This window comes from Seriola aureovittata, chromosome 7 (genome assembly GCF_021018895.1).
Source record: "Seriola aureovittata isolate HTS-2021-v1 ecotype China chromosome 7, ASM2101889v1, whole genome shotgun sequence".
In the NCBI taxonomy this organism is placed as follows: Eukaryota; Metazoa; Chordata; class Actinopteri; order Carangiformes; family Carangidae; genus Seriola; species Seriola aureovittata.
The window spans coordinates 4,412,998-4,439,071 of record NC_079370.1 but is presented as its reverse complement, the minus strand read 5'-3'; the positions used below and the strand labels follow the sequence as shown (position 1 = coordinate 4,439,071).

General features: G+C 44.1%; 1 protein-coding gene across 12 annotated transcripts in view; it reads left to right on the top strand.

Annotated features, from left to right (window-relative positions):
* mef2d (myocyte enhancer factor 2d) overlaps window positions 1-26,074 on the top strand; it is a 99,240-nt gene that overhangs the window by 68,179 nt on the left and 4,987 nt on the right. For 4 of the 12 annotated variants that reach the window (XM_056380973.1, XM_056380979.1, XM_056380975.1 and 1 more), the window contains exons 5-11: window positions 5,670-5,901; window positions 9,752-9,805; window positions 17,811-17,983; window positions 18,916-18,945; window positions 21,876-21,993; window positions 22,469-22,643; window positions 24,368-24,436. In XM_056380973.1, coding sequence (XP_056236948.1) covers window positions 5,670-5,901; window positions 9,752-9,805; window positions 17,811-17,983; window positions 18,916-18,945; window positions 21,876-21,993; window positions 22,469-22,643; window positions 24,368-24,436 — 851 coding nt within the window. The remainder of the gene's footprint in view (window positions 1-5,669; window positions 5,902-9,751; window positions 9,806-17,810; window positions 17,984-18,915; window positions 18,946-21,875; window positions 21,994-22,468; window positions 22,644-24,367; window positions 24,437-26,074) is intronic. The other 8 variants (XM_056380981.1, XM_056380982.1, XM_056380983.1 and 5 more) reach the window with 4 other exon arrangements.

The window sequence follows — 26,074 nt, the reverse complement described above, 5'->3', positions numbered from 1 at the left end:
GGTTTGGGAAATTGAATAGGAAATAGATTTCCTCCTTTTTAACGTCGACCTGCGTGGTGTCTGTCCTTCAGCAAAGTCTCCTGCAGAGGCTCAGTGTGAATGTGAAGAGTAAAACATGGTGTTACTAAAAAATGCTGCTTGAGCTGCACACTTCATTACATCTGAGTTAGTTTTCATAATTAATAATCGATAAATTCTTGCATTTTGTCCGCTGCCCTGGAACATTTAGTGTCACTTTAAATACCACATAGAACACATGATAAAAGTTTTTGATGCCAAACGTAAGATAAAGGTAAAAACTTGTAACCGTCGGTTCCCAACTTTTCCTATTTGAAAATATCCAAAAATTTTGGCGGAAGAAAGAAAAAACGTTAAAAGGAGTTTTTAAACATCTGTAATGTTTTTAAAATTCATTTCAGTTCAACCAATTTCAAAACATTATTTATATACATTTTTATGATTACATCATCACCCCAAAATTTTGCAAATGATTTATTGGCCCCGTTGCAATACCCTCTCTGGCCCACAGGTTGGGAACCGCTGATTTAACCCTTAAATCTTCAGGATTTCACAGTCGGTCACATGTGAGGCAGAAATTTAATACAGATTTACATGTGATATATCCCGCGCACTGCTCCTGCTTTAGCATCACGATTATTCTCCTCTGCAGAACGTCTAGAGAGACCGAAACATTAGCATGATCGATAAATCGTGATGCTGAGAAGAGCAGGAGTGCGGGATATGACACTTTCCAACGCTCCTGCACCTGTGACTTTCAGATGTGCAAATATCTTTATTGAAAAAAATCTTACATAAAATGTGATTAAAAAGAATATTAGAAGACCTCATTATTGTTTAATTCGTAATCATTATTTTATGTGACATCATCGCTGCCCGGCTGCAACACACTGTCCGCACAAAGTAGAAACTGGATGAATGAAGTTGGCTCGGTAGAATAACATGTTACACTCAGCTCTCGTCTCCATATTATGTTTTCAGTAAACATTAACGACCTTGTCTGTGATATGATCATTTGCGGAGCTGATTCTCCCGGGCGCTGCGTTTATGTGCCGGCCGACCCCGAGGCCCCTGCAGGGTGTTGAAAAACACATTTTGTAATTTCACACCACAAAAAGCATCAGAAATATAAACGCTCCTATTAATAATTTGTGTTTGGAGCGGCAGATAAAACATTTTTTTTTTTTTTTTTATTGGAATCGGACTCAGATCCTTTTCGAAGGCGGTGACCGGCGAGTCGCTCACTCTCTGCTGCTTTTTTGATCTTTAATCAAATATTAGGAAAGTTAGAGGAGAGTCAGAGTCTGAGGTCACACTAACACTCCTCCAAAGTTTCCTCTGTGTTCACTTCCACAGCTGCTAACAAATAGGATGCGACAATCCTAAAGTTGAAAAAGGGAAATAGAAAAAAAAAAAAAAAAACTTTCAAAGGCTTCCAGGACAAGAGGGAGGGAAAGAGAAACTAGGCCATGAGTTTAATTCATTCTGATTTACCCTTGCATCCAGGAAACACACAACCTTATTGAGAGAAGCTCCTCTGAGGGAAAATGGGTTAGCTCTCCTCTCCCCTCGTCACGCTGGAGAGGCCTTGAGTTTCCTCGCACGAGCCTCCGGTAAAACGCCTAGTCAATTATTTACCTAACAGGTTCTTGTTTTGTTTTTTTTTTTCCTCTCCCTCTCTTCCTCTGTTAAATCAGCAGGATGACGGCCAGTTCCCAATTAACCCTCCTGCCTGTCATTAGGAGCGCCGGGTGTTAAACGAAGCCGGAGTGGGGTCGAAACGTAAAAATTCAGGTGTAATTTGCCAAAGACACGGATTAATGCTCAGCGGAGCGCAGCGCAGAGCAGGCTGGGGACAAATTTAAAATTCATCATTTAGAGAAGAAGTGAAGAGGTTTTTATGGTTATGTCACCGGTCTCCTAGCAACCGGAGGCTTGCACCATCACGGAGGTCCAGTGGAAGATGTGGCTGAGAACAAATTGTGGCTAAATATATTACAAACAGGCAACAAGAGAGAGTGAGAGAGAGAGAGAGAGAGAGAGAGAGAGAGATACCTGAAGAGGGTTGTTGTGGTGTGGCCGTGAAATAAAGTTTAAAACACAAGTTAAAAACACTTTAATTAGAAGAGTCAGCGCGGTCAGCCTGAAGAAAGTCAAATCAACTGACGTCAAACTGACAAATATACAAATGTAATATATATAAATATCGGACATGTACGTCACTAAAATATGTAGATTTCTGTGAGAATGAACGTTAACATCAAGGATTTTAAAATACAGTTGAGCTATTCTGTTATATTTGATGTAAATGTCGTCATCTCCCTACATCATATTTAATTCTGGTGGAGAGGACTGAATTTATTTGATTTTAACTTTATAGTTTTTGCCTGGAAAAAAATCAGACTTGAAACAACTAATGTTATTGTAAAATGTAAAGTCTTCAATCCTCCAAATTTACAGAAATATGATTGAGGACATGACGCCACTGTCCTCCATGTTTGCTCCCACCCTGATGCTAATATTTATTATTCATCGATTTATTCACTCAGGATTAAAATAAAAGACAGAACTAATATTTTTGAGTCATATGGGAGTTTACCAGTTAAATGGTGGTTAAACTGTGACTGTGCAAAAGAGGCAGACTCTCACGTAGCTCCAGTCATCTTTAGTTCAAGACCTCAACAGGTGAAACGATCTCACCGATGTGACGTGATCGAAATCTCCAGAACAGCTACTAATTCGACCTACGTACGTCTACTTTTACAATTACAACACAATTACAATTAAAAGATGAGATCACAGTCAAAATTATTACTTTAGTTAGTTTCGGATATGATGGAGCAGGACAGTAGTTTGTCTTGAGGTCAGAGGTCAGCCAGGTCTGATCCCTGCGTGTTGTCAAATCAAAACGTCCTGTTGTTAAACACGTAGACAGTGAAATGTGTCAGGCTGCAGGAAACCCCCTGACCCCCCCCCCCCCCAAGGCCCTGTGAGGATAAATATCCTTTCTAGTGCTGTATGCTCCGTGTTTACACACCTCCATCCCCTTTACACTAACTCCCCCTCCCCACACACACACACACACACACACACACACACACCCTCATCCACCCCTCCATTTATCCACCCCCCCATCCCCCCCTCCCTTCCCTCTACCCTCTGCTTGGCCAGTGTGCAGTGGTGCAGTGCTGTTAGATGCTGCTATCTTCACCCGCCCTGGTCATCACTCCACTTACAGCTCCCACACACACACACAAACACACACACACACACACACACACACACACACACACACACACACACACCTTTAACGGGTGAATTTTAAATCTCACAAAGTTGGGGAGTCGCTTCCTTTCTGTGGCGAGAGGCTGCAAGGACAGACTCGTGATCTGAGCTCGTTTAGCCTCATTTTCAATAAAATAGAAAAGAGGGCAGTGCTCTACGTTACGGGACGATCATTTTTCCTATATTTTCCAGGATCATTTCTCCGTATAATTGTGTCTCATTTAATTAAATTAATGTGTAAAAATTAGAATCTTGTCCATTTGCATTAGCTTTAAAAATACAATTCAACATTTATAGAGAAAAAAGTTTCCAATAATGACAGAATGATTTATGAATATTTAGCTCTGAGCTTTCATTTCAAAGGAAATCCTATTTTCCTTATAATTAGACCCAAAAACCCCACAGTTCTCACCTGTAAAATAAACAGAAAGTAGGGAAACCAAACATAGCATGGCGTCTCCTTCAGCTTCAGTCAGATCTGTTTCTCACTCATTTTTTTTCACTTTTCCTTCTTTATTCCCTCCAAAAAAGAAAAAAAGAGTTTTTGCAGAAGGAAGAAGAGGCAGAGATCAAGGGCAGGAAGGTGCCCTCGTCCTCCTCTGTGTTAAACTGGGTCCCAGGCAGTTTGAGTACAGTACAGTGCGGCGCTGGCCCATATTCTATATATAGAAGTTCTCCTTTCAGACTGAGTTGGAACAGGGTGAAATGGGTCGGATGGCTGGACAACCCGAGGTCCTTGCCCTTGATTTTTTTTTTTTTTTTAAATTCCAGGACCCTGGGCTGTCTGGAAATCCACTTTCGTAGGTCAGCTCAGGCGCCATTTAAAAGAAAGTAGAAACACACCTGCAGAACGCCTCGGCTCCGTTAGAGGAGGAGGGGTCTTTAGGCCGTTACAGTAGCACAAGCTGCCCAGGTACGTTTCCTGAAGCACGGAGGGTGAGCTCTCGCACGGCGCAGGATATTTTCCGAAACGCTCCCGGTGATGAGCACACGTCGGTGCGGGTGGTGGGATGCAGCTGGAATGTGACACGCACGCCATTAAATGTCACCAATAACCCGATGCAATAACCCGCTGCTGCGACAAGTGTTTTTTAACCTGGCATGAGGCGTGAAAGGCGACACCGCTTTTTTTGGCCTTTCCACCAAGTCACCTTGCATGTTAAAAACTGAGTGAGCGTGTGTGTGTGTGTGTGTGTGTGTGTTAGAGAGAGATTTGAAGTGTGTGATTATTTGTTCGAAGAGTTAATTTCCAAAACCCTTTCTCCTTAAACGACCTGTTCCCAGTGTTGTTGCACTGAATACAAATTGGCGACGCCTGACGTGTCTGACACTTTGAGATTGATTTCCTGCTGTGACAGTGAACCGTGACAAGACAACAAAGGCTGACACATCGTTTCTCTGTGATTCGTGACTGATCTCGAGTCATTTAGGTTCAGTTTTAATGACACAAATTGAAACCAATCACGGCCTGAAAGGTTGGAAATCAACCTGAAAACACATGATTTGCTTTGGAAAATGGTCAGTGATGATAGAAAGTGTTCGGTTCTGGATCTGGTCTGAAGGATCCACTTAGGATTTAAGATCAGCAAGACACGGTTAAGTATCTGTCAGTGCAGGGAGAATATTTCATTCTGTTTCTAATGTTTTCTAAAATAAGATTTCTTTATTTATGTTGATGTTGAAATGACAGATTTTTAGTTCTAAAATATGTAAAAAAAAATTATTCAATTCAACTTTATTGTCATCGGTCTTAACGACAACAAAACATAGCATGACTTGATAACCTGGAGATCTTTTATTTTGGAGGGTTTTTTTTTTTTTTTTAAAAGTCAAAATAAAAGCCTCCATCAGTCATTTTTTTAGTATAATTATTTTAATGATTTTTTGATGTTTCAGACATAATTTAGCTTTTTTCATGTGGTTTCTAGAAATAAGTTTTTGCATTTTGAACAATAATAAAAAATAATTCCAGAACATTCTTGAAATTAATTGGAGATTGAACCAGGTTGAAATTATTTCCTGACTTGAGTGGTAGATATTTTTTTGCACTAATTAAAATACAAAATTAGTTGTTTTTTTTAAGGACTCAGTAACAGAATCATTGATTTGACGAGATGTAGAGTTTGAAAGTGCAGATCATGTGCAGTCATATTATAAAAAATGATGAAGGTAAAAGGTTTTGGAAAGACTCTTCCTGTTGTGATCGGCCGGTGTGACTGAGTGTTATTTCACGTGCAGGCTTCTCTGCACTGCTGCCGATCACTAACTGATCACATGTCCACTACTGTCTGTGTGTGAACATCCGCACAGCACGCTCTAAGCCCCTCCCCCTCCCTCCTCCCCCCCTCTTCCTGTCTCTCCACCAGTCCACAGTCCCACAGCCCACCTTCTCCATGCCAGTCACCGTGCCAGTATCCAATCAGAACGCGGCGGCGGCGGCAGCCCTCCAGTTCAGCAACAACCCCGGCGGCGCCCTGGTCACCACCACCTCCTTCGTCACCTCCACCCTCACAGACCCCCGCCTCCTGTCGCCACAGCAACCAGCTCTGCAGAGGAACACCGTGTCACCAGGGTTACCACAGCGACCAGCCAGTGCAGGTAAGAGATGGGGTTAGAACGAGGTGGACCGCTTTGGTTAGAGCTGTGAACGGCACGTTTGCAGTCGTGTAAATCAACAATCTGTGATGAATATCTAGTTTCAGTTCTCTCAGCTGCTGATTGGTAAAACCAGTTCATTATAGCTTTTCCATCTGCAGCTTTAAACGCTCCTCTCCCCCCTGAAAACCCCTCTAATGCAGAGCAGCTGATGAGTTCTGCATCTTAACAGCAGCACGATATAAAGTGAAGAAAAAGAAAAAAGCTCCACTGACAAAAACTTCTTCAAAAGAAAACAGAAGAAAAAAGACTGCGCCGCCCACACAGTTTGATTGACAGGTGTTGTCTGGTGGTGCAGAAACGGCAAAAGGAGACGGTGTTTGGGGGAAAAAATGAAAGAAATTCAGCTTTCTGTTTAATGATTATAAAAGGAGAGGTTGACATTTTTTTCAATAGCCACATGTCGACATCAGACGGTCACTCTGATTGTTCCTCCTGTCGATACTGGCTGCAAACAGCAAAGATTTAGACACACATCACTGAAATTCAGGGATCTGTTTGCAGCCAGGAGGAAGAATAACAGTGACCTGTAACACTCTTATATAAGAGCATGTAAGTGTTGTATGAAGACAGATATTGTGTGTGTGTGTGTGTGACGACTCATCCTTTAAATTTAAATGTGGATTCTCTGTTAATTTATTGCCCTCATCTCTTCCATAGAGAACAGTGACAATAAGACTTGCTAGGTAGCATTAGCAGTTAGCAGTTAGCTTCAAAGCCTCTAGAGGACAGAATAATGTGGGCAGCATTTTCTTGTAATAATACCAAACTAGGTTAAAGAACTTCTTATTATAATCCATCTGATAAAAAAACCTCACAGTTTTAAGAATGTTGTTTTAATTAGATGATTTTATAGATATACTGTCGTTAACCTCTGAAGTTGAATTTCAATAGATTCTTAACTTTAAGAAAAAAAGACTACATTTCTCAGAGGGTGAGTCACCACCTTACACATTACTAATGTCTGTCACACATTGTACTTAATTGATTTAATTAATCACACATTGAAAAGGGACTTTAAGGTAACAAGACAAGAAATCGCTAAAGCTGCTCCAAAAGTTGCTTAATGATGTCATACTCCAATTAGCATAATCATGACATCATTATGTCGTATTACATCCTGCAAAAGGCATTTAGAGGTGCCCCCTGCCCCCGAGCTCTCTTTTACAGAAAGTAAGTAAAGTTTGTCCCAAAAGTCACAAGATCTGTCATCGCCCCCACTTCCTTCATCACCTCCACCCTCACACACACCCTCGCCCCCGCCTCCTGTCGCCACAGCAACCAGCTCTGCATAGGAACAATGTGAAACACCAGAAGAAAAAAAAAGTTCTCACAAGTCGGCAAATCTAGTGACAAAGGTGCTAAGTTGACAACACAGCCTGTAAGAGTGGGGAAACTCCAGCAATCAGCCGGTTGGCCAATGGTGTAACTTCGTCACTCAGTCACTCAGTCAGCCACCGACATCCTTGTTTCTTGGTCTGGCCTACACTCTTCTGCTGGAAATGTGGGTCATATTTAGTCGAATGCCAACAGCGGCATCTGTCAACCCGTCATGTCGTGTGTATATTTGACTCATATCCCTGTTTAAACCTGTGGCTGTCAGTACAGTGTGCGTGTGTGTGTGTGTGTGTTTGTCCTAGTTTTTGCAGTTTGTCGTCAGAATTTTTCCAAACTGTTGCAAACACTTTCTGACCGACGCACAAACGGTCTAGAGTCCAATCTTCTTTACCTGTCAAAGTGCCGATTGCTAAAACGTCTCTTCCAGCTGAAATAATTTGAGCCGCCGTCTACGGACCACGGTTGTCATGGCGATGCAGTTAGTTGAAGACACGTTTCACAAGTCGTGGCAGGTGTTATTTTCGGTTTATGTAACGACTGTGTTTTGTGGAGAATTTCTCCGCGTTGACGAGCAGCAAAACGACCACAGAAGAAAGTCTGAGTCTGGAGTATTGATGTTCTGTCTACCCAGCATGCTCGGTTACCTGTCAGTCTGGGTAACTCCTGTTTGCTCAAGTAAGTGCACACTGCCGTATAATGACAGAAATCCATCATTTCTTTGACTGGTACACTCCTGTGTGCGCCTGCTGCCTCTGTGTGGCAAACCAATCCTTCACCCTCTGACTAAAAGGATTTGTGCCCCATTTTTGCGTCTCAGACAAGGTTACTTATCGAGCTTTGTTCCGACCAGTATAATCTCATTGTAAGTCAGAATTAGGTGATGTAACGCGCAACAAATGCATTACAGCATCTTTCATAACATGCCGTTCTCCAAAGGCAGGAGGGTTTCACATAGCAGTAATGGACGCCCCCCCTCCCCTCCCTCCTTCCCTCCCTCCCTCCCTTCCCCCTCCTCATAACCTCGGCAGTGCAAATGCTCTGCTGTACCCTGCTATGCATCCCACATTACCAGAGATGTATTGGGTTCATCGTGTTTGCTCATTGGTGTTTTTCCACGCGTCGCTCCAGCCAGATATTTTTCACTCACCCCCGACGACCCCGACTTTCTGACTTTCTCAAGACTGTTTGAGCCAAAAAAACTGAATCTTGTACCACGAGAGGGAAAATCAGTGTCAGCAGATAAAAATGCTGTCTGCCATTTGGGGAAGAAGTGAGAATAATGTTTGAATGAAGATAAAAATATATATAGACATATTGTACTGTGCTGTACAGGGACACAGCACATCCATCTACACTGACATTTTAAAGCTGTGGTTATAGATTTATATTTATTTTTGACTGTACGAGGGGGCAGAACGAGCTGTAAACACAACGTTGACTTATTATAAAGCTCATGTGGCAAATGTGTAATAGTTGCCTGTTATTGATTTTGAGTCGTTTCTGTGGCGACATGACGAAAACAAAACCAGCATTTACAGCACTAACCAAAACAATGAGCTGAAAGAAGAAGAAATGCTGCTGAAAACTGACGGGAGCTGCAGAGTTGGGTGATAATTATCTGTGGATTTTTATTCACTGAAAACTGTATTTGTCGAATTAAAAAGAGGAAAAAAAAAAGATAAAAATGTCGTTGACATGTTTATAGCATCGGCTACCAGCTGATTAGTAACAGCCGATCACGTTCAGGCAAGAATATCACACGGAGCTGATTCACCTCCACAACTCCAACCTCCTCCTGATGGGACTGAAGCTTTGGTTCTCACGTCCTCTTAATCTCTAATTGTGCACCGTTATATATTTTTGGGAGGGGGCGGGGCTTGTAGTCGCTCGGGATCATTGAATAGCAGACCCTCGTCAGACACGTCGACCTGTAGAGTATTTGCTATAAATGGTCGATTCTGTGACACAAGTGTCTCTGAGTTGACTGTTTCTTCCAATAAGGGCCGTTCATTTCAAACAGTCGTGTATTTGTTAAATACCTTCGGATGAACATCAGGTTAATCTTTTTCTCACAATTTAAAACGAGTCTGATTTCTTTTCTTTTTTTTTTTTCCCCTCTCCAAATGCGAGATAAGTATCAGTGAGAAGTGGAGAAACCGGCACTTAGAAATTAACTGGTAAATGCAAGATTGAAACCAATTATGGTTCTTCATAGAGTGAAGTGAGTTTCAATAGCAGAAGCACTTTTTTAATGACTCACTTGATTTAATGATATTCTTCATCATAAAAACGGGATAATTCAGGCTTTTGGGTAAATGCTGCTCAGATGAACAGATATAAAATCATTTTAGCAGAGTTTTTATTATATATATATATATTATATATATATATATATATATATATATATATTATACTGTATATCTAATGATCATGGTGTGTTTTCCCGTTTTCATAGGTGCTCTGCTAGGAGATCTGGGGAATTCAAACGGAGCGTGCCCGAGTCCAGTCCGTAAGTAAATCTTATCCTTTCTCATGCTTCACATTTTTGGGAAGAAATGTGTTTGCGCAGATACAAACCCACACACACACACACACACACACACACACACACACACGCACACTACATTAAGTCGTCCACCCTGCTCCTCTCTGCTGTCTGTGTTTTCTCTGGACTTTTAAAAGGAAATGAGTTTTGAGTGGGATTTACAGACAGAGGGGATGCAGAATATTTTCTGTGTGGCAACAGGCTCCGTCTCGTGTCCACGACTCTCAGACTCGCACACAAGCACGAACGCACCTGTTGACTGACGACAGCTGACGGTCACAGCACAAGCTGCTTGTAAACAGTCCAAAGAACAGAATGGGTTTCAGGTTGTGAGAGAGAGAAACGGGAGGAGAGAGCTGTTGGAAAGGAGGAACAGAAACTGAACATGAAAAACTCCTCCGCTGGTTTTTTCTTTTTTTTTGTGTGTGTGTGACTCAAAAAAGTTGAAAGTTTGAGTAGTTGAACATCTTAAAATTCACCAATATCACAGACCTAGTTTGGTGCTTTTACGTGACAAACGCCTAAAAAAAAATGAGCTCAACATTTGGTTCCTGACACCAGTTTTGTCAACACCCTGCGATTTCAGTTCAAGACTCACTGATGCGTTTGCCACTGATTTTCTGTTTGACTCAGCTTTAATGTCAATTCCTCTTTTCTCTCTATTCACTCTTTGCCACAGTGTGAAGGGGGTGATAGTTCCTTTAATAAAAATTTAAAAAAAAGAAGTTATTGGAGAAAGAATCAGGACATAACGGCTGAAAACTTCCCCTCCAATCTTTCTGAATTGCCATTTTGTTTCACTTCATTCAGTCTGATGTGACTGAGTTCGTGTTTACCATTTCCTGTTTGGAAGAGGAGCGTATTTTGTTTTCTTTTGCCTTAACCAATCAGCAGCAAGTGACAAATCTGTGATTTCAAGTCAACACGTGAGCGGCGGCCGCAGCTGTTGGGAGCGGTTAACGTATGACTCTAAATATCCATCATGAAATAAGAAGAAATCAAAGTTAAAAACAACAAAATGAACACTAAAAGAATGCAGCTAATCTGCTTCATCAGGACTGTGTGGGTGCAATTTGATTGACAGTGACCAAACAGCCAATCAACTGTCACCAGAAACAAAAGTTAAACTGTTTCCATGTAGGATCCCACCACTCGTAGTAAGAGGCTGACAGAGACAACAGCTGCGTCCATCTTCGTGGCCATTTATCATGGGTGTAATCCTGCCTACTGACATTTGATTGGTCGATTGTTTTTCCATTTGGGGTGGGGGTGGGGGGGAACAGTTGTCGGTGACACCGACACCAGACCTACTGGACCAATCGGAGATGTGATTGAGAAGTCTGAGTCGCACCGGGAGCCAGATGTCCCTCAGTAATGTCGGATTTTTACCGTCACAGCGACACAGCGTTTTAAAAAACCCTGGCGTCCCGACAGCAGCGAGTTCAACTCTTTCCTGTCTTCACCCGCTGCTTCCCCCACCCCCCCCTCCCCCCCCCGTCTCTCTCCATCTACACCCTCTCCCCCCCCCCTCTCTCATCCTGTCTCTCTCAGCTGTTCCCACTCGTCTCCTCTCAGGAATAATCTACCGCCCCACCCCACTCACCACCCGCCACCCACCCCACCCCCCATCCAACTGTCCCTTGTCTTGGCACAGGACTCTCCTCAGAGGTGACTTTGACACTGGCCAGAGCTCTCCCCTTAAATCCCATTAGCCAGGACAGATACTGCCAGCCTGCCTGTAGTAATAGATATGGTGGGAAGGTGTGTGTGTGTGTGTGTGTGTGTGTGTGTGTTTTGTTTTTTCTTTCTATATTCACTTGATAAACGTATTGTCTCGGGGTGAGGTGGGCCAAAAGAAATCAATACATTTATATTAACTTCCTGGTACTGTATCAGAGGAGAACTCGGAAGCCAAGTTTCAATATTGATATTAGTTTTTCGAGGCTATTGATGAAAGAGTTTGTGCTTCGTGTGAAACACAGCTCTCAACAGGGAGACTCCATCAATGCACAGGTGCTGCTGAAGCACCAGGTGTGCTCGGCGGTGTCACGACTCTGTGGAGCGTGACATCATCATCAAGCTCGGCATGAAGTATAAACAGAAAAGTAAATATACAGAGTTTATTTGTTTTAATGAGAGTTTCCCAGCTTCCTGTTCACACCTGGCAGGAACACGTGTCACATTCTTTCAGCAGTGTGAACGCAAATGTGTCCCAGGTCACAGTGAAGGACCGCCTACTCACCCGACCCCCAGAAACCTTCTGTTGTGGTTTGTTGCTGCCATATAAATAAAAATTGATTGGACTTGAGATATATTACGAGTGAGTCAAACATGTTATGCGATTTGTTTTGCCTGGATGACGCCAAGGAATAGACCCCAGCCTGTACTCTTCTTCTTCTTCTTCTTCTTCTTCTTCTTCTTCTTCTTCTTCTTCTTCTTCTTTTTCTTCTTCTGCTTCTTCTTTTAATTTACGGTAGATCCGGCACAGTTAAAGTGCGTTGCTGCCTCCTGCTGGTCAAAGACAACAACGCTTTATTTTTATTTAGTCTTTGCGTGTGGGATTTATTTCTCCCGGGTTAGGGTTAGTTAAGTGAGATCCGATCACAGGTGGTCACCGCAGACACGTGTGGAGGTGTGAACTGACGCAGGTAGAGCTGGCCACTTGTTATCGGATCACCTGAGGAGCATTTTAATGGCGGGTACGAACTGGGCCAGTGTTGAGAAAAGTCCTGACCTCTCAGCATTATTTTACACTTGAATCTGAAGTGACACATTCCTGCAGTTGTGTGGTTAGACGTAAATATATTTCCTGTAGAGTTATAAAAGACGATTCATCTCCGGGAAATTAAATCACATTTGTAGGGAATCAAGGAGGGCAGTGATCTGATTGGCTCTCAGCTGTCTGATAAGTGCTGTCCACACACTGAAACTTAATAATGAATCATATGTTTTTAATGTTGTATTATTGTATTGTGACATCTCGTGATTTATTCCATCTCTACACAGAATAATCTGATTAATCTTAAACAGGAACATTTCCAATTTGTGGAGGTTTCAGTGTAAAGTAGCTCCCCCTTGTGGATGAAAGAAATGTTTTCACCACAGTGACTTGACAGTGTTAGAGAAATTAAATAAATGAGTTCAATGATTGTTTTCATCTAAAGCGATGTGAAAATGTGACACATGGAACAGGGAAGAAAGTTTTGTTCTTAGTGGAACGTTTGATTGTTGAGTGCTGTGGACTCTCTCTCTCTCTCTCTCTCTCTCTCTCCGTGGAGAGAGGGAGGGAGGGAGGGAGGCTGTGTTGTCGGGCGTCTGTCCGGTTGAGTGTTGCGTTCAGGGTCCCTGCGGCTCGCTGTGTTACAGTCACGACTCCTTCGTGCGTCGAAACATGAAACCTCCTCATCTCAGAGCGAGGCTCAGGTGACCTGATCCACCCGGCTGCCAGCTTCACTCTTTGTCCTTCATCCCTTATCTCTCTCTCTCTGCCTCCCCTCCTTCCTCCCTTTCCTTCTCAGCTCCTTCTCTCCTTACCTTCCTCACTTACGCTCTACTCCGTTTCTTCTTCTCCTCCTCTCTTCTCCCACTTCTGTAGCATCTCCTTTCATCCCTTCTCCTCTTCTTCTTCCCTCTCTCCCCTCCGTTACCATCACCTCTTTCTCCTCTCTCCATCTCGTCTACTTCCATTCATTTTCAGCCTTTTTTCTCCTTCCCTCCTCCCCTCTCTTCCTCCCCTCTCCCTCTCCTCGTCCTCCTCCTCCTCCTCTCTTGGATCTGTCGTTCTCAGCTGTTGTCCAGGGACTCGGGGCTCCGGGAATGTCACCATTGACGTCACCCGGCATTCCTCACATTCCCACGCCCAGCCTCGCGTAATAGGAGACATCACACACACACACACACACACACACACACACACACACACACACTGAAGGTACTCATACTTTTACAGTCATACACAGAGAGGAGCACATGTAAAGGGCAGAGAGAGACACATACAAACAGTCAACATATATAAATACATCCAGAGATACATCAACATGCTGCTATGACTCACTTACACTCTCAGAATCGGAGGGTGTTCATGTGAACTTCAACACACACACACACACACACACACACACACACACAGTATTAAAATTCAGTCTCAGGGTCCAACTTTGTTATTCCACTTTTCACAAAGTTAGAATTGAAACAAACTGACACTTTAATTCTCCTGAAGATCAAATATTTAAGTTTTTATATTTAAAAGTTTAGTAGGAAAAAAAAACGAAGCAGATCTTATAGAGTGAAGACTAAAAAGTGACCGACCTCAACTTGTGAACTTGTTGGAGAAACATTCTCCCAACACCCCAGAGTTATTAGTTTATTTTACACTTGGAGGAGGAGGAGGAGCCGTTTCTCCTCATGCAGATACGTTTTCAGATCTCCTCCTCGGTGTCGGTCCAGGAGAGGGGGAACAGGATTTTGTTTGTGATGTTGACAGAACTGAAGAATCACATTTACAACATTTTAACATCAACATTTCCTCCTATAAACATCGTCTCAGTCACTCTGATGAGCCACAGACACAGTTTGTATAGGGACTATTTCTTCAGTAGAAGTAGTTCCATGTAATGTAAACACACACACACACACACACACACACAGTTTCTGTGAGGTGATTTGGTCTCGTGTGTGTGTGTGTGTGTGTGTGTGTGTGTGTGCGTGCGTGCGTGCGTGTGTGTTACTCATAACTCAGGGTCACCACAAAGACGCCACCCTCCTCCTTTATCCACAAACATGAACACAACGCAACCAGCAGCAGATTCCCGTCAGTCAGTGACGCACACATGTTCAGTGCACGTAACACACACACACACACACACACACGGTCACAGGATATCCCAGATGCACCTGATGCGAGGGGGGGTCCACTGTGCGTCAGCAGTGCACAGGTGATCTCAGTGGTCAGATGCATGCTGGGAATTTTTTCTCCACTCTCTCTCTCCATCTTTCCTTCTCTACCACCTCTTTAACTCCCTCACCTCCTCTTCCCTTCATCCTTTGTTCTTTTCCTCCTCTTGTTCTCTGCCTCCATCCTTCTCTCTTGTTTCCTAGTCCCTCTCTCATTTCCTACCTTCTTCTTTCCTCTCCTTTGGTATTTCCTTCCCTCTCATTTTCTCTCTACTCTCTTCTGTCTCCTATCTCTCCAGCCTCAGTTTCCCGTTGCCTACATCCTTCCCTCGACCTCCTTTCATCCTTTCCTCTCCCCACCTAATGTTTCATCCCTTATACCTTCTTCCTACATCTGTTCTTTCTTTCTAGTTCCCTTTTCATCCCTAAGTCATTTCCTAGCTCCTTTCTTCTTTCCTCGCCTCCTTCTTTTTTCCCAACCTTTTTTTCTCCTTCTTTACCTCCCTCCCTTTTCCCCTACCACCCCATTCACTATCTGCCTTTGTTATTCTCTACCTCCTACCTTTTTCTCTCCTTCTACCTTTCCCTCATTCTGTATTCCCCTCCTTTTTCCTACACCACCTCTCATTTTCTACCTCTTTTCTCCTTTCCTTCTCTACATTTCCTCCTCTTTCTCTCCCATCCTCTTCCCTCCTCCCTCTTGTACCTTTTTATTTCTTTTTCTTCTTCCTTTTCCTAACAGCCCTTGTTTTACCTTCCTCATCCTCCTCCCCCTCAGCGTTCCCTCCTTCTCGCCTCCTTTCTTATTCCCTCACTCCTTCTTTATCCTCTACCTCTTCTCTCCTTCCCATTTTTATAGAAACCATCTGTGCACAGCTGTTTAGTCTATTTTATTATTATGGATAAAACTTGTTGGTTTATTTAGTCTTCCAGATAAATGAGTTAGCTAACCAATAACCAGCCTCTTTGTCTTTGTCTACATGCTCCCTCCGTTTCCCTCCATCACTACTCCCTCAACCCTCTCCCTCCTCCTGCCTCCTTTCACCCCTTCCTCCCCCACCACTGCCTCCATCAGCCCTCTTCTCCTTCCCGCCTTTCTCCTTCAAACTGCCCCCCCCCCCACTGAGCTGATAGCAGAGGTAGTGTTTGCTTGTTGTTGTTGTCAGGTTTAGTTTATGTGTGTGTGTGTGTGTGTGTGTGTGTGTGTGTTTCCCTGGAGTGTGTGTGACTGAGATGAAGCAGAGTCACATGCCGCTGTCGTCTGGAGGCGGCGTCATGGAGAACTGCTATCTGCTATCATACACACCCTGACTGAGGGGAATACAGCCCGTGCGCGTGTGTGTGCGTGTGTGCGTGTGTGTGTGTGTGTGTGTGTGTGTGTGCGTGTGTGTGTGTGTGTGTGTGTGTGCGTGTGCATGTGTGTGTCAGGGTTGGGAAAGTCCCTGCTGTCCCCCTTATACACTCTGTGACTGAGTCTCTGTTTGAATCAAGCTCTTATTTTAACCTTAGCGACACTGACAGGCCGCCGCTGACACACAGAACCACACCCCAACTCCAGCTTCATTAAAAAGTCATTAATTAATTATTAATAAATGAAAACGTACAAAAACCAGGAAGCGATAAAAGAGGGAAAACGTTGTTTTAACCTCATAATATTTGTGTAACTCACTGTTATCAGGTGTTGTTGTTTCTTACAGAGGAACCTCAGCCGGTTGGAATGCGGCCGGTCGGTCGGTCGGTTTCACGATCTGTGAGTTTGTCTGTCATGTTGCAGGAAACGCTCCCCCCTGCACCAGAAACAAAGAGCAGAATTACTGCAAACTGTTTATTAAAGAATCCAGTGACGTTAAAGTGTCTGTTGATGTTCTGTAGTTTTCTCACTGTCAACAAATCACATGAAAAACCAGGAACAATCCCACTAACAAATACTGTCTTCTTCCTCTGAGAGCTCCACTGTTTCCAAAAACCATTAAAAACATCAGTGAGCCTCACCGTGACACTTTCCCTCATCACCATGAATACACACAAACACACACACACACACACACACACTGTAGTTTATTCTGACTCAATCCTGCTGCCTCAAATACTCACTAGAGCACCAACTGTGGATTAATCCGCCGCTGAAAATAGTCCCCTTCTGCCACAGGCAGAAGGTGGAGAGATGGTGGGAAGTCAGATGTCGATGATAACAAAAACATAGAATATCGCCAACCTGATTATTCGAGCTTCTAAAGTGCAGAGAGATTGTTCCAATACAAATCCAGCCGTTTCCAGAATCATCAGTTTTTATCTGAGCCCTGTTCCGTCCGGGTTCAAGACGCCAACTCTGATCTGAGGAGATTCTTGAAACAAGTTGGTTTGTTTCGGAAATATAGTTTTGAAACGAGATCAAGAAAGAAAGGCTCATAAGAACATGCAGTCACGCAGGTACTGATGGGAAATGAAGTTCACAATTGTAGTTCATAAGGTAGAAACACACACAGGAAGCTCCAATAACTGTGATATATTCGAATCGAGTTGAAATAATGTTGCTCCATGATTCGTGATGAGAAAGTAAGACTCGTGGTGTAATGATGATAATAATCCACGCTGCCTCGGGGAGGAGGATATTTTTTGCAGTGTATGATGGAAAGAGTCCAGGGACAATTGTGTGTGTTTGTTTTCATCAAGCACCGAGACGACTGGAACAAAAGAGGGAAGACGTAGAGGGAGTGCAAATAAAATAGTTCTGGAGAGAGCGTGACACGGTTTTGATGTTGAGGAGCCGCAGAAATCAGAGCGCCGCCAACAAACACTGTTTGAGCCGCAGAAATGATGAGGAGCATGTGGTGCGACAGAGCGATCCAACTCGCTAATGAGAGCAAACGCACGCACGCACGCACACACACACACACACACACACACACACACACACACACACACACACACACACACACAGAGCTGAATGTACACACCGGGGCAGACAGTTACAGAGTTCACAGATAAATACAAATACTAAAAACATCAAAACATACGAGCACACAACCTCCTCTGTCCCTCCCTCCTCACTCTGTCTCTCTCTGTCTCTCTCCAGCTAACGGCTACATCAGTGCCAGGGCCTCCCCGGGCCTCCTCTCCGTATCCAACGGCAACAGCCTGGGGAAAGTAGTCCCGGCGAAGTCTCCGCCCAGCCCTCAGATGGTCAACAGCCGCAAGCCGGACCTCAGGGTCATCACCTCGCAGAGTGGCAAGAGCCTGATGCAGCTGGTGAGGAGGGGGAGGGTGTGTGTGTGTGGGGGGGGGGCTACAGCAACCACAGAGGGACAAACTAAAGATGGGTCCAAACTCACAGGGGACTGGAGGAAACGTGTCTTCAGAACCGAGCAGGAACAGTTTGACTCAAAATGATTGGATATTTGGTTTAAAGTCTGGTCAGATTAAACAGATTTATAACCAGGTAAAAATGAGAACCGTGTTGATAGCTTCAGTAACACTTGAGGAAGTTCCCTGGGGTCCCCAGACCACCGATAAAGAATATTTATTCAGAATATCTAAAGTTTTGCACAGTGTGCCCTTGGCGATAATATCGTAAATCGCTGTATTTGGGCTGGACTGTACGGAGATATTAACTTTTAGATATCACCCAATCACAGATACTCTGCGCACCCTGCTTCCATGTCAAACGGCCCCTTCTACTGCATCAATATACAGCGCCGTGCAAATGCTTTTGACTCTGGGTTCATCTAAAGTGTCTAAAACCTGCGCACAGTTCTGTTTATCGTGTTCAGGTTTACTTTAGTTTTGCTTTGATTCAATGTGATCGGCTCCAGCTTTTAAGAATAAAAAGCTCGGCACCTGTGCAGCTTCTCTAAAAGCTGCTCCCGGGTTCTGTAACATCAGAAATCAGAGGGAACATTTGTTCCTCCTGTTGCGCAATTCAACATCTGGACCCAGTCGTTCTCCTCGGCTCAGCCGTCGATCAGCTCGGCTGCATTCGGACTGTTTCCACTAACACATGTATCTCTGCAGGTATCGCTCAACACAACTGTTGACTGGGCTTTAGTCAAAGTTCTTTTCAGTGATGTTCATATTTCTACAGTTAGTTGTTGTAGAAACGTAACCGTCCTGTTGTTTTTCACCTCCCCCCCTCCCCTTCCCCCTCCCCCTCCCGCCCTCCCCTCCTCCGCCGGCCGTGGCAGACAGAGGAAGAGCTGGAGTTGGTGAGTGAGGTGAATAGACTTCTAGACTTTTAGCCTGGAGGATGTGGTGTCGATCTCTGTGTGATCTCACTGAGCATGAGTGTGACACCGTCAGCCAATGCATCCCATCGGGGGGGTGGGGGGGGGGTGGGCGGGGTGACTCAGCGGCACCGGTGCTGTGACGAGAGTAGAAGTCAAGCTGCGAGAACGTCAGAGCATCAGAGCAGCTCACACACACACACAGGACTGATCAGCTGGTTGAACTGGTCCCTGGAAGGTTCAGGGTTCAGGGTTCACCTGGACTCTCAGCTTTACCTGTTTTTACTGAGAGTCCCGTCAGAGTTGGAGAATTGAGTCGAGCCACTGAAGTGAGGATCGACACCCGACTCTGACTTTACAGATTTAACTTCCTCGAAATTCAGGTCTGGCTGGTTAATCCAGAACAATACAGAATAAAACAGACAGGCATGGTCAATGCCTCATATATAATTATCAGGCACTGAAAAGACTTTTACATGACATTACAATCATGAGTGACTCACAAAACGTCAGTTCAAACCATGTGAGAGCAACAGCTGGACCTGATCCAACACTGGGACTTTATCCCTTTTAAATGAATAACTAAAAACAAGAGTTGAAAATCAGCAATAGCTTTAAACACATCAGTGTCATGTGTTCAAACTGTGTTCAACTGCATCGTCCCTATTAAATAAATGTCTAAACTAAACTTAATAAAACTGAGAAGGTGGGTCTTAGCAGTGGAAGATGGACAGTAACTCTGCACATCTTTAGAAAAAGACTTTAAAATCTAAACCTTGCATTATTTACACGTCACTCTGACCGGACAGACTGACATCTTGAAATGCAATTTGCTTTTAAGCAAGTCAGACGAGAAGATTGATACCACTCTCGTCTCTTTATGCTGCACCAGCTGTGCTAGCTTCACAGTGCTAACTAAGATGCAATAAGAAGCTACCAATTTAGCTTAGCATAAAGACTGGAAACAGATGGGCGGGGCCGGGCTAGCTGTTCCCACCTATCAGCAGCTGTAAAGCTCAGTAATTAACACGTCAGATCAGCAGGTTTCATACTTGGCGCACAGTCATGAGAGTGGTGTCAGTCGTCTCGTCGAGCTCCTGCCAAGAAAGATAATTAGTGAATTTTCCCCATAAAAAATAAAATCCCAACCATTTCTTTTAAGTCTTGACTCAGACTTTCAGAAACCGCTCCGAGTGCCACACGTACATTTTATACATGAGTGGTAATCAAAACCTTTGTTCAGCAGATTATATTAAAATTAAATTGTGTCCTTTTTAGACTGAAATGTATTGATTTTGGAAAAAAAGTCTGTCATCAGAAATCTCTGGTCCATGACACACTTTCTGTTAGACACACAGAGGCGTCCAAAAGTCTGAGTGAGGAGCAATAAAGTTTTAATATTACAGTAGAGTCCAGCTTTAAGTTAACACACTGGAGAGGAAACACTGAGGGAACCGGAGCGACCAGCTGACGCTCTAATACTGTGTGTGAACGCCGCTCAGCATGTGCATGTTTGGTTTCATCTGAGTGTCGATGCTCCGAGGAGCAGAGTGAAGACACATGAGCAAGCCTCCAACGTGGAGCACGGACAGACATGTTGGAGTCTGACACATTGACCCCCCCAGCCCTTCACACACACACACACACACACACACACACACACACACTCACATGTATATTTCTCTGCATAAACACGCACACACCTCAGAGCAAACACACCTCACATTGTGTATTCATTCCTCGCATAACTCTCTGCACACATATCTGCACATACTTTTTCAATACAAAAACATACACAAACACACACACACACACACACACACATTCATCCCTCCTCTGTCAGCCTTGTCAATGCATGTGTTCCTGTCAGCATGATTCTCCAGCACAGCGATGCCTCTCATAACACCTTCCACCGTGACGCTATATAACACGAGCAGCCCCGGCGACAGCGTTGCCGTGCCAACGCCACCTTAAGATGCGAGACACTTCTCATCTTGCACGCCCGATGTTAAAGTGTCACAGAAAAGTTGAAAGGCCTCGGAGAGGACTGGGGCGCTCGGATCTCCTCACAGTCTCTGGCACGATGAATAAGAAATCTTCGTCTGCCCTGCGCAGGCAGAGCGAAGTGACGCAACTGTTTAATACATCAGACTTCGGTCGTTAAGGTTGTTTAGTTAGTTATTATTTTTCTTTGTTTAGTCTGCCAACAATCAGAGTTAATCAGAGCTGCTGCTTTGTGAAGCAGAGGGTCCAATTAAATCCCTGATAATGTGTTCTGTTTTTATTTCTACCAGAATCAGAACAAGCTGTTTACAGTGAAATATTTCAGTAGTAACAGTGTAATTAAATTGTTCTTGGTCACGTTACAAGGTCTCTGCACCCCCCCCCCCCCCCCCCCCCCCCCACTCTGCTGCACAGTGGAGAGCACATGCTAACCATTATCATTATTGATGTTGAAAATGGATGAGGTCATGTGCCGTGAACTCCTTACACTCAGCCCTTATAAGGAGAAAAAGACACGATTACACGTCGTGGACCCGGACCAAGGTTTTCTCACGACACGGGAGTCACAGCGCTGGATCCAAAGGTCCGGGAGAGAAGAGAGAGTCGGGTTGTAAACCTGACGAGGAGGTTTCAGCGTCTCCTGCAGGAATGTTTACACAGCTAGAGGAAATCCTAACACCAAAAAAAAAACCTTTTTCACATACAATCACATCAGTGCCAAAGTTTTAGCATGAGCTACACTGTGCAGAGAGGAGATGCAGAGTCTGACTTTTATATTCAATTATTACATTCTCATAAAGTCCAACTATTCTTCGTATATATCAAGACCTCTGTAGATCCACTGCAGCAGCAATCACCTCTTTCACCTCCAGTTTCCTAACATTCACCTTCCTCTGTGCATCTCTCTGTCTTCCCAGAATGCTCAGCGGCTAGGCGGATCCCAGGTGGCACAGCCGCTCACCACCCCGGTGGTCTCCGTGGCAACACCCAGTCTCCTAGCGCCCTTCTCCGGCATGCAGACGGCCTACAACACTGGTAAGACAGCGACCCCCTACCCCACCCCCCTGCCCTACAGCAAGACAGGACATTTCAGCAGCTCAACCTGAATCTGTCCGTTCACGTCCGGGCAGGAAGTGAACGACTACAACCTGGGACTGAATATTAAAAGCGTTGGAAACGATAAAACATGCTCGTCGAGTGAAAGACAGAGTCTGTGTTATGTCATGAAAATCTTGTGTCATGTAGGAAAAGTTGAAAACGCCTCAGTGTGATGCCACAAACCGCCATGAATATTCACTTTGTTCATTGTGTGAGAGCTTCTGGAATGATTCCACTTCAAAGGTCTCCATTAATATGGATTAGCTCTGATTAATATTGATGCACCAGAAAGTTGTATGATGTAAAACAATCCTCCTCTCCCCCTCCCCCCCTCCTCCGCCTCCACCTCCTTTCTCTACCCCCCCCCCCCTCCCCTCCCCTTGTGCCTCTCCCTTCCGTCCCTCAATCTCAGAGTACCAGCTGACAAGTGCAGATCTCACAGCGCTCCAGACGTTCACACCACCAGGGTTGGTGCCTGGCAACATGGCTGCCTGGCAACAGCAACAGCAACCAGCAGTCTCCCAGCAACAGCAGCAGCAGCAGCAACAGCCGCAGCAGCTGAGCTTGGCGTCGCTCAGTAACTTGGTGTAAGCTCCTTTTTTTTTTTCTTCCTAGAGCAAACTCATACACGAGGTTGATCTTCCAGTGTCCCGACCTTTGACCTTTCCCCTTAAACATCCGACCAGTAGCATGTCAGCTGATTCAGTACACCAGCATATGCACTTAAAACACTTGGAGCATCTTTGAAGCTGTAGCATCACCCCAGCTGTGGTTGATTCATCTTTGTGGTGACCTAGATACCCCGCCCCCCCCACCCCGCCCCCCAGCTCTGACTCCCACTGGAGTCTATGACTCTGATTTAGCTCATGGAGAGAGAGAGAGAAGCCAGGCTGCTCACTGTGTTTTCCGGCACAGACACTCAGGATTTGCTGGACTGGTTCACAGCCTCAAAAAAGAAGTTCTTACTCTAATACTCTTCTTTATTTGGCCAAACAGGAGCTTCAGTTAGTTGGTTAGCTCAGGTTCCCTCTGGATGGCTCTGGTAAGTTTCCCTCCATTGCGACCTTAAAGCAAGGTCACAACAGCAGAGCCCAACCCTACTTGTGTTACAGACGTCCCTGTCGCCCTGTTACTAACAGAGTCTGAGCATGCTGCTGCACCTACGCTCCACCCACACAGGTGTTTTTCAGTTTCCCGTTCTCAGGACCAAAGGACTTCATCAGTTCTCACAGCCGTGACCTTGAGCTCAGTCTTGAACTTTGATATCCACACTTGCAAAAACAGGAAGACGCTTTTAACTGTCCAGTAAAAGATGTGGACAGTCGTTGTCATTATGGATTAATCTCAATCCATAAATCCATAATAAATCATTAAACATTATAGTATAGTAAGATATAAAACGTCTTAAAAGTCATAGCATAGTATAGCCTAGAATTTTATAGTATAGTAAGGCATAAAAAGGCGAGGCAAGGAAAGGCAGCTTTATTTGTGTATGAGATTTCACACACTGGGGCAAATCAAAGTGTTTTACAGAGCAATAACATATAAAACATAATAAATGACACAGATTTAATAACAGAGTAAAGAAAAGGGATATATAAAGTGTCCTCACTAAAACAGGAAGAACTGAAAACACCTGTGTGGCCGTGCAGGACACCAGAGAAGTTACTGTACTGCTCTTCTTCATGGCTCTCCTCAAACATCACTGGAGGAACAGTAATTCAGTCTGCAGATGAACTAATGAAAAACATTTCCTGGATGAGGATTTGAACTCTGTAGAAGTTAATTCCCGCCACAGTCTCACTGTAAACGTGGGACATATGAGGTCAGAGGTCAAAGCGTTTGTCAACTTCAGTGTGTGACCACTGATTTTATGCCACTGTGTCTGTCTGGTTTAATGTCTTCATAATTAAAATCTTTCTTTTTTTAAGGTGTTTCACATTTCCTTAAAAACTCACATGACAGTGCTGATTGCCAGGATTCTGTGATTAAATAAATTCTGATAATTGATGAAAATAACTCACATTTAGCTTTGATTTTGTCAGAAAGTTACTTCAGAGTTTAAGTCCTTTCCAGTGAGGTGTTTACGTAATGTTGTTTACTCTCTGTTGGCATAGTAACGTAGGTGAGAGGAAGCTAACGAAGCTAACCATGTCCCATCAGTCGCATTTGTGTGGTAGCAGTTTAGCCGTTAGCGCTAAGTCTTTGTGTGACCAGTCTGGCCGTGCTAGGCTAGGCTAACCTTCACATGGGAGAGCAGCTTTGTAACCGCCTTTTGTTTTGTCCTCCCTCCCCCCCTTTTTCTCCACAGCATGTGGGGTGCAGAGAAACAGAATGCGGAGATGGTTAACTGCATCTCCAATTTTGCTGCTAACCTGAGGTGAATGACACGATAGCATCTAGCGCCGCGCGGCTCTGCCATGCCTTTTTTTTATCTGTCACGTTCCTGACGCCGCTCGCAGGCTCAGCGACGAGCAGAAATAACCCAAAGAAAAAACACACAATAAATAACACAAAAATACATGACAAACATGATATCAAACCATTGTGTCTTTCCATTTGTGTGTTGGATGTGATGCCAGTTGTTGCTTTGCTGTGTCTGTAACTTCATTGCTCTTTCAGTTCCATTGAAGCGCTTTTTTTCTTCTTCCAGATGATCAGTTCTCTCGTGCGGTTGTGAGAGTTTTAGATCTGAAGCTCTTTGGAAGTGTCACCAACACAGAGGAAGATGTTTCAGTGTGACGCTGACAGCGTCTCGTTAGGGCCTGCTATGAAAGGAGTCTCTTGGTGCCGCTTTCGGTCCCAAACACCGAACCAGTTGCACATCTGTGCACCGCTGTCATGCTTACTGCATGAGCTGTCACTCTCAGGTGACAGTCACACGTAAACTTCAGCACCTTAGATACATGTCGGCCTGAAGCGCCTGCAGTGGCATGACTGAAAAGAATGATTCAGATGTAGCTTAGCTGTCAAAGCCACTTGTTTAGATTGAGATAACACAGCTTGGTATTAGATGATGAGTTCAAAGGCAGCCGCAGTCTCGGGTCTGATCTCTTTGCAGTCATTTGGCAAACCCTGTAATGCTGATATGCTTTTGTTCAGAACAATCACAGCTACTAATTTAAGAGATTGTCCAGCTGCCCAGAATCTCCATCACAGAAAAGATGAAAAGTAACAGAAATGTGTTTAAATAAAAAAAAAAGACAGTTAGAATAATTGCAGCTGTCTCTTTCCAACAATCAGGAAATTGTCCATGAGAGTATGATAATATGTTGTTTGTTATCGTATACAACAGCTGGGACTCCGGGGGGGGGGGCCGAGCGTCTCTGGAAGAAGCAGAATATAGTTAAGATCCAGCAGCAGCAGCTGACTCACAGCAGAACTCTGCTTCGCCGTGTAAATGTTAACAAACGGACGTCCAGATTGTCTGAAATCCTTCAGCAAACAGATCCGTCGAAACCGCTCAGCCGGCGCTCGCTCACTTTCCCCTCTCTGTAACAATCCTGCAACTGTCTCTCCGCTGAGGGCGAGGGCGAGGTTTTAGTCCGAGCGCCAGGATCCTGGAGACAGTAATGATCAATTAGATTATTGATGAAAAACAAAATATTCCCAGAGTCTAAAATAACATCTTAACATTGATTTATAATCCGAGTCTTTGAGTCAATCTGAGACGACTGAAGCGAATGTTTTGAGTTGTTGCTTGATAAACGATTTAAACTTATTGACGACAGTAAAGTCAAAGTGTAGTAAGGCATAAAAAGGTTGGTTGGACAAAACAAGATGTTTGAGGACGTCACTAAACACCAACAATTAATCAATTAATAAATGTAGATTTCCTGGTAATGCAAAAGAGAGAAAAAATTTCTAATCAAGAGTAGACTTTCCTGAAAACAATCAGGAACATTGATCATGGTTTTACTGGATATACAGAGTTTTAAATTGATCCATAACTCAGATGTCAGCTCTGTGTGTGTGTGTGTGTGTGTGTGTGTGTGTGTGTGTGTGTGTGTGTGAATCG